General features: G+C 39.0%; 1 protein-coding gene across 1 annotated transcript in view; it reads left to right on the forward strand.

Moving 5' to 3' along the window:
- Positions 1–1,080: 1,080 nt before the first annotated feature.
- LOC140237496 (neurexin-4-like) overlaps positions 1,081–13,873 on the forward strand; it is a 75,801-nt gene continuing 63,008 nt past the window's right edge. The window contains exon 1 of the mRNA XM_072317423.1: positions 1,081–1,249. Within this exon, the coding sequence (XP_072173524.1) occupies positions 1,186–1,249 (64 nt within the window). The 5' untranslated portion in view covers positions 1,081–1,185. The remainder of the gene's footprint in view (positions 1,250–13,873) is intronic.

Genomic DNA, 13,873 nt, shown 5'->3' on the forward strand with positions numbered 1-13,873 from the left:
ACACTTTAAAATGAGACACAGATTGTGCAAATTCTACCGTTCATTGAAGGGAAAGTTTCATCAAATAACCATGTGGATTGAGTGAATGCAGCATTATCAATAGAACACATCAGTGAAAGCTTGAGGAAAATCGGATAATCCGTTCAAGAGATATATATTTTTTTTAGTTTTAGTGCCGCTACTGCTGGATGAGAAGGCTACAACAGCTTTTGACATCACTGCAAAACGATATAAAGAAGATAGAAAGAGAATTTCATAAAATTTGATTTAAAAAAAAAGTGACGTTCCTTTGACTTGTTGTTGACGTATAATCATTTCCCTGCTTTTAAGAGAGATAAGTCAATTACTCCTTCATTATGATAGGAAAAGGAAATTTTGTGGAATTTCCTTATTTTGGATTTTTCTCTAATAGTTGTTCTGCAGTAACGTCACCAACTGTCGTAGTCTTCTCATCCAGCAATGGCGGCACTAAAACTAAAAAAAAACTTTAGAAATTCATAACTTTTGAACGGATTCTCGGATTTTCCTCATATTTTCACAGCTGTGTTCTGCTGATAGTGCTTCACTCGCTGAATCCACATTATGTATTTTGTAGAAACTTCCCCTTTAAATGTTGGGTGTAGGAATATAGACTATCGTTCCTGATGGGTCTGCGATGTGTTTTGATTGACATCAGTGCTCAGCCAATAAAACTTCGAGATTTGACCACAGGCAACTAAAAACCACACCATTGCAGGGATTACAGAAAGCTACTCTCACTGCACTATTTGAACAGAGCCTACAGTTGGCGCACTTCCCGAATAAGCGTTGTGTGAGAGTTGCTGGAGGAGTACAGCAGTTCAGTGCAGTGGTATCCACCTGCTGTACGCCAAGCCTCGGCGCGGGCGAGTTGCGCATCTGAGTGGTGTGACTGCATAGAGTATATTGTACGAAGAATTCCGCATTGCCATTGATGAAAGCAAGACCTTTGAAACGGATACTACCGGGTATTTTCTACACGAGCGAGCAACTAGCATCTCGTACCTTCTGTACCGACCTGTCGGATACTACATACAGTACACCGATAGGATCGGCATCGCTCTACTCTCAAAAGTTGTTACACATTCGACCGACCTGAAACCAGTCGCGGCATCATTGTCGCCTACGTTCTGCTGCTGATACGGGCTTTCATGTCTATCTAAAATCATGGCGACATATACGTTCATCACGATGATTGGAATGATAATTTGCACTGTGCCAGTATTTGAAGGTAAGTCAATCAGTATTCCTTCGTGTGGGATAAACTTATCTGTGTAAAAGCTGACGACAATTTGGTCACTTTCATATTTCGCACCCAAATTCTCACCGAGAAGCGGCGAGAGCCTGGTCCGTCAGTGCGGGCTACCTCCTTGCTTGCGCCTGACTGGCTGGTAGCTACCGCCGTGCTTTGGCCATGATAAGTTCTTGTATTCTAAATTCTAGCTTCTTTTCAATTGAGTTGCACTATAACTTGTGTGGCTGATTGTACCGTGATTTCGGAGCCACATTAAATTCATCTCGCCTCATGTCAGAGAGATATTTAGAAAGTCCTAAGATTACAGAAGGTAAATTTATCCATTATTATAATCCAGTGATTTATAAATTATAACGTAGGCCTACCGGGGTAATGAATTCATAAGAAGTTAAGACAAGGATAGATGGGGGAGGGGGGGGGGGGGGGGGAGTCTCAATCTATGGGCAGTATGGCTGGCATCAAAGGCGAGAAGTGGAGCAAACTTTCAGATAAGCCCACTTCAGTGTTAAAAAAAATAAAAAAAAAGGCAATAGAGTCTACAAACAAACAAACCCCACCTTATTTCTAATTCTAAATCTGAGTGTAAATTCATGAATCTTCAGTCCGTTTCAAATGAAAGAAAAAGACAATGTAGCAGCAGTCTGTGTAACTAACCCATATTTGTAATTATGAGGAGAAAAAAAAAAGAATAGGAGTCTTATTAACAACGTATAGCTCTCGCTCTACCACCACTTGTGTCCAATAATGAGCATACCAAAGGTAATCCAATTCACTGACTGATGCACAATTGTATGCAGGCAATAATGTTGAAATATCTAGATCTACAATGACTAACGGTTAAAGAAAGGATACATTGTATCTTAGAGGCAGATTGCATTTTTCTGTTCTTTCTGATTTCTAACTGCTTTAATATTTTCAATAGTAAACTATACAAGTAAGATACTTGTAAGGTGTGCAAAATGGCATACAGTGGATTAACTATACACACACAGCCCAGTCGCTGTACGTAGCGACAGGGCTGTACAGTCGGGACCACCAACCACGAAGAGAGTTCAACGATCGCATTGCGCTCGCTTTGAATTTAGATACTTCAGATCATTTTTTGTCACCTCAAAACTCATCTAATACAATCTTCAATAATGAGACTCGATCTATACAACAGTGTATCTATGGTATCAATATTCAAATTCACGTTATGCAACTTATCGAAATTGATGATTATATCCAGCATGTCCAAACGGTACATCGTCTTTCATGCCAGGCCAATTTGAATATGTGATGTGAATGCCCTTTCAAAAGGTCGCGCTATCGACCGTGCTGTGTGCTACACTCAAGCAGCGCACGCACGCATAAGATCTCTCCGCAGCAGACGACATTGGGCAGTACGCCATACTATAGGATATAGGTTCTGTAATACGTTCTCAAGGCACACGCCGCGCTCGCTTTCGAGCACTTCCAGTCACACATGCGCATAATTCGCAGAGGTCAGGGCACCATTTTGAATTCTGCAATGATGAACCCCGATGGTCAGGAACTGCGCCAGAAATTGTCATTTTTTTTGTTCCACAGACTAATCGCGAGGGCTCTCTATGGACCTGGTGTGGTGAACAATGCTTCTGTAATACAAGCATGCATTTAACTTGAGTAACGTATACTGTTTTTAGAAGAATCATATAAATTTTCATAAGTTTTGTAGTTGTGTTGAGGTTCCCCACTTTGAAGCTGCATGCCTCGACTGTCAGACGCTGTATTCGCACAGCGTACTAACAGTGTCTGGTCGGGCTAACAGTGGATAGGACATTTTAGTATTATAGACAAAAACAGAACAAAACAAAACACATGCACACAAAGACCTATTTTTGTTTGTTTGTGTGTTTGCTTCATTTTTTCATTGTTAATGAATAAAATTTATCTGTCTTTTTTTCTAGTAATAGTAACATTTCACTTTGTTTCAGAAATGAATTTGGCCATTTATAACCAAATATTCAGAATCCCATTTGAACAAAAATTGCTATGAAATTACAAATGCCAAGATGTAGGGGAGATCCATCGACTTGCAGTTTCTTAAGAGAAGAGAACAGCGTGCTGCATTTTACTTTCTTGAGAGCAATATAGTGCCTGTATCAAGTCGTCGCCGGTCACACGAACCGACGAATCCCTCAGGTTTGCGTAAGAATGACAATTCGAGAAAATCGCGTTTGAAGTTAACCCATTTTTGACTTATGGTTGCTACACTTTCATGTCTATAATTTCCAATTATTTTTGTAGTACATCAGACTTCAATTCTTGCTCTAACTTGTGAAGTTTTTATCGAATTGTATTGTTAACAAATAAGCGGGAAATCGTCGAAGAGCTGCATGCATGTATTTTCGGTCTGCAAAGAACGTTGTCATTTTCCATATGTGTGTCCATATGTACATGTACACATACATTGAGCGTTGTCATTGTCAACACATGTATTACATAGTATGCGCACTGTGCGCGCCGTCAATGAACTGTTGAATCTCAAAAATTACACGCAAGTCAATGCGCACTGATTCGTCGGTTCGGTGACCGCGCGTACGCGCGGTCACCGAACCGTCGAATCGCCTGATTGTTTAAACACGCGCGTCTATGGGGAAAACAAATAATTTTCACAAATGGAATTACATACTTCTACAAAAGTGATAACTACGTAAAAATTACACCGAATTACACACTGAGAATTTCAGAATATGTAGTATGGAATATCTACTATCGAAATGATTGAAAATCTCAAAATCGAAAATTTGACCCAAAATCGAGTGATTCGTCGGTTCGTGTGACCGGCGACGAAGTATCATGAATGTATTGTAATGTTTTGAGAAATTTGTTTTGATGATTAATATGTGCATCATGTATGGTACAGGAATGCATGGCATTTTATAGAGCTAGCATGCCTTTAAAGGGTCACAGTAAAATGATTACTTTTGTGAGGCTTAGCCCATTTGTTGCTTCCCTAACTGTATTAGACGTTGCTTCCCTAATCGTACAATGTACATAACATGTCAACTGTGGCACTTCCATATATGGAAGTGCAAAACAAAACAAAACAAAACAAAACAAAACAAAACATCACTACCACAGTTATTTGATATATAAACATCACTACTACAGTATATATATGTAACTGTGATAGTGATGTTTTGTTTGCCTGAATAAATTTTAAATTATTTGATTTTTGGACTGCAGAGGTCTAAGAAATCTATAGTTCCTTGTATTTACTAGTGACGATGTTGTACTGCCACAAGTACCTTTAGACCCTGCTTTTTATACTCAGTGCCCTTCTGCAACCATTATTATGCTTATTAATGATTTCAGTAGGGGTAACAGAAACATGAAAACTCTTACCCTCATATTCAATACAAAGTATAATGACTAATCACAAAGATCTCAAATCATCTTAAAATATCCAGTATGATGCTACCATACAAGATGATATGCCCTATCAAAATTAGATAAATATGTATGCCTGCATTAGTTCAAGTTTCTACCATGATGCTCAGATTAATACAATGTAGTGTAATGTGAATGCTGTGATTTCTGATGTTCTGTCCACTTCGGGATCCTAACAGAAACTGCTCTGCAGTGGAATGTGAAAAAATTACTAACTAGAGAAGCACTCTGATATTGCAGACCTCTGCCAAGCAGGTTTTTTTTTTTTCACCACTGAGCTTCTTTCTTCCATAGAGATCAGTGATTCCCACACATACAATGTCATGCATGCTGTCATATAGCCCACTAGCTTGTGCGGCGCCTTGCCCAAGCCCCAGCAGAAACTACATTGTAGAGCATGCACTTCAGTGCATACAAACCTTTGATACACACAGCTTGAACTCCCAAGTTTATTGACCTTACCTGCCAAAATATCAAAAATCCTTCATAAAATCCATAAAGATTTCTGGATCACTACCAAAATTTAATCATCTGTTACTTATAGACATTTTAAACTCCATTTTACTCCTTTGGCTCATCACTATTAGATAAGCAGTTTTCAGCAGCTTTTTTTTTTTTTTTTTTGTTGCTACATCTGTTACTTGTCTTACTTGTATCAAACCAACAAATGCTGAAGAAAACGTAACCTCCTCCCTTGGCCGAGGTAATTTGAATATCGTCACTGAGGAATACTGGTAGAATCCAACAAATGCTTGCAAACAAAAATACAACAACAGCTGGTATATTTGAATCAATTTGAAGGCAGGTCCACTTCCACAGTACCATGGAACCTTCATGAGATTTAAAAGCCCTCTTGTAATGAAGCATTCCAATTTGTCTAATGTACAGTACATGTCCAGGCAAAGTGATTTCTATTACAGTGGAAATTTCTCTCCCTGCCTGTGTAGCATGGGAGAATATCAAGTTACAATGTATGCTGAATATAGTTACGTTCAGACGGGAGCCCTTAACCTCGAAGTTAGGAAACTTCGAGGTTAGAGCTTGTAGTTAGGGACTGTGAAGACGCACTCGTAGTTAGCAAACCTCGAGGTTTGCTCGATGTTTCGAGCCACGAGAAATGGTTAGCGCTCTAACCACGAGCCGCGGGGGGGGGGGGGGGGGGGGGTCCCGTCGTCGTGTGGACACACGTCGTAGTCGTAGTTAGGGGGCAAGAGCTAAACCTCGAGAGGTTAGGGCCTGCCGTCTGAACGTAACTTATGTTGATTGAATCTGGAGCTTAAATCTTCTGGGTTTATGAAACCAAGAAGGTGGTATTAGGAGCAAGATTTCATAAAATATATCAAACTTCAGCTTTCTTCAGTGTATTGAAAGGGTGTTGTGTAAGGAGCTACAAAGACCTATAATACCTTCATTTTCTTGCTTTGTGTCAGGTGTCTTTTTCTCTCAGTGGAATTTCATGTTATACTCTTAATGTGCATGTTATGGTATGTGATTACCACACACAACAGACAAATATGAACATTGCTTTCTTTTCACACAATTCATTTATGAATGCTTTAATACTAAAATCAGCTACACCTAGAGTGAAGAAAAAGAAGACGAGTTCATACATGTGCCATGTAAGTGATGAAATGCTTTGTGTAGCTGTCATACAAATTCATAAAATATGGTATTAAAAGTCAACAGTGTATGATTGTATGTCCCAATGTATGATTGTATGTCCCAACTGTATAGTGCTCACCATTCACTGAAAGGCAATGATTAGAAATTCTGGTAATCTGTCCTTTTTTGGCCATATTCATTGTTTTGTTAAATGTTTTTCTCCAGAATTCTGGATATATGGAAGAGTGTACGTATTTTATAAGAGGTGGTGTAGGTGTATGATATTTAGTGCACATTATGCTACCTGGTACTCTCACATAGCTATATGTACACTGTAGATCACCACACACCAGGACCACTACACCTGTTCCAGAAAAAAAAAAAGAAAATTTTTTTTTTATCAGAATATTGACTGTGGAAGATTTGGATTCATACTGTTTTGCTTGTATGTTCGTTTGTTCAATCCATTAATAGGAAAAAACAAAACAAAACATATGAACAGTATTCCTCACATAACCATGTGTGAAGATATGAATTATGGTTCAAGTATAACTCATAATTCAAACAATATTCAGAGAGATTTTTGTGTTCATGTACACTCTGTATAGATTAATTCTTAAGCCTTTGCTTTACAGGAACTGTTTTCCCATACTTAACTGATCCTGTGGGGAAGTGTGCAACATTTTAGAGGCGATGGATTAATGTCTCTCTCTCTGAAGGCCCAATAAGTAGAATTGTTATAAATGCCTATCTCCATCCTGGGCATATTTGCAGTATTTTCACCAACTACACTGTACAGGTGTGTGTATTGTTTATGCATAATTTGGCTGATATCATGACAATCATTACATGGAAATCTGGATGGAATATTACTTGAAATATGATTTTGCTACATTAAACATTTTTTGATTCTATTTTACTGGGGTGTTACTAGGCAGAGTCTATTACCATAGTAGATGAGATCTACATTGGGCACGTACATGTAGTACAGTCACAACCAGTTTCTGACCCCAGAGTGGCAGGTTGCTGAAACTAAACTTCATTTTGACAGCATTTAGTTGCACACCTGATACTTCTAATACATTCATAATTTACCAATTCTGACAAAATTCTACAGGAGAAACTTACTGCATCATTTTGTCAGTAAGGGACACTGTGGAGTTGGAATAACGTCCCTGTTTCATGACTGTTAATCAACATGGGTGAAACAGAAAATAATGCTAGGCAAATGAAGACAGAACACATTTGATCTGGCATAAGTAAGATAATATGATATGGAAAGAGAATATCAATACATTGTAAAATGCTAGGAAAGACTATCTTGGTGACTGAAACAACACTAATTGTAGGAAAAGATATGAGAATTGACAGGAAATATATTTTTTTTTTTATTTCTACACTAGCAGTCCATTCATTTCTAATCTGTGGATTTAATTGACATCAAGATATAATTTAGTAAAAGGTACAATTGTATAATGTAGACATTATGGTGGTAGTGTTACATATGTCTTTGGTCTCAATGCATCATCTTTCCCAATACTTTTAGAATGTCGGTGTGTCAACAGCCTGCCATGATTATCACATCCTGAATACAAATTTTGAAATAGGTTTATTTCTCAAAATAAGTTTCACTGGTTTGCTGGAAATAGAATGAAAATTTCAGTGACAGACAGAATTATGCATCCATGCTCAGATAGCACTGTATCATTAGAGGTGAGTCTGTCTAGTCTTGTTCTTTTTTCTTTTCTTTTTTTACTTGGTTCTTTGCAAGAAGATTATGTACATTTCATTCTACAATCTAATCTGATTGCTATGCGTGGTTGCATTTTACGCCTCTCATCTGAGGCTGCAGGACCAAGCCCCCCCCCCTTCCCTTATGATTTCATTTTATCTGCTTGTGCATGATAAAACACTACCCCTGTGCCTCAGTCTATCCATAGTCACTGCTACTCAGTATTGATTATTGCACGCATGTCACGGAACCGATATAAAAAGTGTATTGTAGGTGAGATTCCAGAGTATGACTCGTGCTGTGAATGTGGTACAGCAGGTCATCAACCTCAAAAAGACTCCAATTAATCACTAGTGCCATTCATGCTATCAAATCCTGCAGCCAACAGTATGGAAAGTGCTAGTGCTTGACATGGACAGGCACATTATGATTTATACACAGGCAAAAGCTCATAAGTGATTTTAGTGTAAGTCGTTACTACGTGTCTGATGTATTCTTTGAACAGGCTGATCAGTGATGTACTTGAAGTTTCTGTTTCATGTATAGTACAAGTCTTCAAGATGAGGTTTTAACCCGGTGAGGACGGGTCCCGAGTATACTCGGTCAAGTGTCCATAGGAAATGTGTGTTGTAGCAAAATCAGTCCATCCTCAATGTTAATGACAGACAACACTCCTGGCTTGTGCATTCTATTCCTTGTGCTTGATGTTTTTTTTTTTTTTTTTTTTTGGGGGGGGGGGGGGATTGATTTGCATTTATAGTACTTTTTTGGGGAATGGTTGATTTCATGATTCTTTTATGAGCCACATAATCACTAATTATACAGTCCAAGGTCCCATGAAATAAATGCAGTCCAAAGGCTTGAAAACAGCACTCCTATGGGAAATTTTGCATATAAATGTAAGAAGATTATGTTTTTGTTTTTTTCAGTTAGAAATATGACAGCATATGTGTTTCAAAAATGATGGATCTATGAGTATATGGGGTTATATATAGCTATATGGCACAGAAACTTTTACTGCAAGCTTGAAAAGGAGTTGGCTCATGCAGCATCCCATTACATTACTGTAGGTGCTCATGATTAGCTGCGATATCTTTCTGTAGGGTGTAAAATACGCAACATTCAAATTTGTGATCATGTACAGTATGTATAGGGATAATTTAGGAAAATTCAGCACATTCCTCTATAGTTTTAAATTAATCTAGGTGGCTATTTTAGGACTACCCGAAAGGGTAGGAAAAAATTTGAATTACCTTTTCATTAAAATGCATATCCATAGATGTGTATCAACCAAATTCAACTTGACATTCTTACACCATGGATTTTGAAGTACCAGTACATACTGACAAAAGATGAAAATATCCACTTAGTATGTATGTGTACCAAACTTGTCTGAACCATAAGTGAATATCTGTTTCTGTATTGGAGTGATAGGTGCAATGTAAGGAGTATTTTGTCCTCTAGGAGTAATTGATGCATCCGAGTGATTAATCAATGCCTTGTTCACCTACATATTGATGTAGCCATAGCACACATTCCACTCGCCCCTCAACCCAGTGTATGCCCTGTACTTGAACTTCCAATCGCTGGATGAACTTTTGTCAATAGATGAAAAATGATTTATCTCATTCTCCTGGTTAAAAGAAGAAAGGAAAAAAAATGTCAGCCAAATGAATTAAGAGTCCCCAAAGTAACTGGCTACTCAGAGTGCTTCATTTTGGATGCCTTTGTGTATGAGAAGAGCATGAGGAAAGCTTGTGTGGCAAGTATTGTGTGCCTTTGGATGGGGCGTTTGAATGGCTGAAAGCATTCTGTAACGGTGCACACGCACAATGAGAGGGACTCGTTCAGCTGCGGACTGTACGTATCAGCTCCCTTACTCATAAGTATGGTGTGATATGAGGTGAACCGTTGTGCATTGGAGCTAATGGCATACCAGTCCCATGAATGGTTCTAGTCCTACCCCCCCCCCCTCTTTCTTTCAGTTCTTTGAAGAGACTGAATAATTGTCTGTATGCTTCATCCTGTAAATACGTGTTTTGCTGCGTAGATGTCAAAGGTTTATAATAGGCTACCCACAGGTGACATTCACTCATTCTCCATAGCTCTAAGCGAAGGATTTACGCTTTTATGCATGGCATCCTGCAATACATACACCGAGGGGTGATTTTATTGTGACTACTAGTTCCCTGATATTTGTTGCACAAAAAAGTAAAGACACAGACATGTGTTCAACAACGTAGTGGAAAATGCGTACCAGGAAATGGTGGTCGTGGCAGAAATGTAATGTGATTAAATTTAATTCGAGATTCGAACCATAACTGGTGACATTTAAGACATTTAAAACTTTCCCTGTGATACTGTAAAAGCTATTATTTTCGTGTACATATATTTTCATGAATGAGGAGATCCCAGACAGTTCCACAAGATATTGTTTTCTTGATTTAACACTGAGGCTATTGTACAGATGTACATGTACAATTTGTAAGTCACTAATGCCTACGGTCTGTTCGTGATATTTTTGCGTGTTGTTAAACTCATGGATCAACAGTGATTCCCAAAATTTAGGAAATATTGAATCTTTGCTAAAATAACAGCTTTTACAGTATACAACATAGCTACATTATTAATGTAAATAGTATACGTTGGACAAATCATATCCTTTCAAAATTCAGAATTTTAAAATTATGAACAAAATGATAGACAAATTAAAGCCACTGTTCAAAACCTCTGTTTTCATACAAGATGATCATGCTATCCCTTATGAGTAGTGGTGGTTTGAGAATTGTTATATGTGTAAAAAAAAAATCAGATGTATTTGTATTTAAAAAATTCACCAATAACTGCTGCAATCACACTATTAGTATCACAAAATAAGGCAAACAAAAATCAAGGGAGTATGTTAACCAATTCAATCAAGTCATATAAAATGTCAGGGGTAAAACTTAAACCTACTTGTGATCAAAAACAGTATGGAAAATGACATCAGAAAGAAGAAGAAAGAAAGGGGAAGTTATTATATTTTGGGAAGAGATACAGAAAAGATGGCATTGTGTGAAGAAATGGTGCTATGCCTGAATGTTTGTTGAGACCATGCTGGATTTCTTTCTGAAATAGAGCATCTTTTTATATTTTGTGAAACATGACGTGCCAAATAATTTGGCACCATGCTCAGCCATGCCGATTGCATTCTGACGGTGTGGATGGGCATGTCTGGAGGTTATCGTCCCCTCTCTAGAGTGTGCTGTATGGTCCCCGACCATTAATCTTGTAAATCTCTGTCATAGTCAGTTAACTCCCTCGAGCTATGTACGTGTTTGTCCTCTTTCCAGGGAATCCGCCCCGCGAGCGAAGCTCTTTTTTGGAAAGTAGAATTCTTTGCTGTGCGCCAGCACCGCGCCACCTGCCCAAAAGTGCTTAGCATTCACGGTGCAGACGGTGTACAATATTCACCGAGATGATCGCATCTTGTAATCTTCTGCCCTGGCACTCCGCGGTAAATGGACTTGATCGTCACGAGAGTCAAGTTTTAATCATAATGGCATGCCACTGCTGTTAGCACCCTACCTAATTATAATCTGAGTCCAAGGCATGATTATAATATGCTGCTATTCCTGCTCCTTTTCCCACCCCCACCCCCGAAGTAGATTGTTCAGTGAATGTGTGATGTACTGATGACTGTGACTTTAAAGTGTTTGTTCAAGTAGGCTTTTACAATTATAGTAGAATCAGACAAATAAAGAGGTAGATTTTGAGGTGACAACTAAATAAAGACTTCAGAGTTTCTGTATTTTTGCAAGACAATAGTAAGTATTCAATTCACAACCACTTGGGTATCAGGCAAACTGGATGAGGAGATGGAAGCATCACATCCCAGTGAAATGGAAATCTTCACAAATTGTTTTGCTTTACGTGAAATTAAACAGCAACAAGTTTGTTCTTTGCAAAGTTTGTTCTTTGCGTCGAATGACTTATTTGTTGAATTGACCCCACAATGCTGAGTCTTCAGAGAAAGAGGATGCACATAATTACTCAATCATTGACCCAAAACGTAGAAACATACCTGTGTAAAAACCAAAGGGAGACTTGTAAGACCCCGTTTACAGTGCAGGGCCGGGCTGAGCTGCGACCGAGCCTGGCCTCAATTTGCGGGGCCGAGCCCCGCAATTCTGTCCGTTTACAGTGCCGGGCTTGGCCCGGGCTTTTAATTCAAACCTTTCAATATTTTGCCATAGTGGCGCTCTGCTTGTAAACAAACACTATTATTGGGAGGGCGCCGGTCGCAATGTGGTATAGTCTGGTTTCAAGACCCTTTGCCAACTGGACTCCGCGGCGACGAAGACCCTTTGCCAATCCAACTGGACTCCGCGGCGAAGTCGCCGCTTTTGCCGAAGGCAAAGACCTCTGCAGGACAAAACCATCTTAAACTATACTAGTTTTTGACGTTGAGGGCATTAATATCCTGAATAGCAAAATAGTACGGGCAGAGGGTCTGAAAGCCAGACTAAATTTGGTACAGCATTTGGCCCAGTTTGCGTTTACAGTGAGAAAAGGCCGGGCTCGACCGCGGCAAAGCCGCGGCTGAGACTACCTCCAGAGCTTGGCCAAATGCGCGGCCGATTCTGGTACCGCATTTGGCCTTTTGCGCGTTTACAGTAAAATGAAGGCCGGGCTCGGCCGCGGCCGAGCGCGTTTTTTCACTCACTATAAACAGGGTCAAAGTCATGCCTGCTTTACTTCAACTAATTTGCATATTATCCATATGCCACCAGTATTTACTATTACTGTTGCGTGAAAAACATGGGAAATCATCAAAATTCTATGTCTTAATGATTTCATGTCTGTTTTTGATAAAATTTCAATGATGCTGTTTCCTTGAATATACTCTATTGGAATTGTTCTTGAATTTGAAGGGCATACAGCTGTAATGCCCCATGTGTGTGGACCCAGATACAATGATTGAAATTTGATTACACTTGCCTTTTATCATTGTTCAGACTAATTTTCAGAATTCTGAGCAACAATGCCCCTGTACACTCCCATACATACTTGAAGCAAATGTGCTGCTGAGAGAGAGAGGGAGTTTGGCAATGCGTGCTGCTGTAACAGCTTTGCTCTTGATTAGTATGCCCTTGAGCTTGGGCTGTATGCAGTGAGAGTGGACTTGTCAAATTACTAATAGAATCATCAAATTACATGTAATGCTCTGTAGCACAGGGCGGGTGTACTTTGTAACATTGCAGCCAGTGCCATACAATAAAACATGCACTTTAGCTCATGTGATGCATTTCATATGATATTATCTGAAACGGCTGCGCTATTGTTGGAGAGTTTGAACTTGGAGTAATAGGAGGGGTTACAACGGGTAGAATCAAAGAGAATATAGAAATTGATTTACCAGAGGTGGAATATAACATTTGAGATCCTCGTGGGAAGTTGATGGTCATGTGACAGCATTTTGACGAATTGCACATCGGTATTTATATAGGTCTCACACAACACACACACACACACACACACGCACATATATTTGTACCTCAATGAGGATAATATATTTCAATGAGGAGTATATGTGACAAAGTGGCATTATACTTTTTCAATGAGATCATAGTTACATGTATGTAAAAATGAGCAAATCATTGTGCTCTTATCCATTTTGGATCTCAAAATGGCTATGATCTGTGGTCACATAGCTTTTACCTGTCACATGCCTTCGTAGAAAACCTTCTCCTGGATCTTTTCATGTACTGCTAGTCCTGTCGAAGAATAGAAACCAGTGAGTGGTGTAGCCTCTCTTCACTGTAATCATTCAACAGGTATAAGGTACATGTATGAAAAGCCATGTGATGCAA

Source organism: Diadema setosum, chromosome 14 (genome assembly GCF_964275005.1).
Source record: "Diadema setosum chromosome 14, eeDiaSeto1, whole genome shotgun sequence".
Taxonomy (NCBI): Eukaryota; Metazoa; Echinodermata; class Echinoidea; order Diadematoida; family Diadematidae; genus Diadema; species Diadema setosum.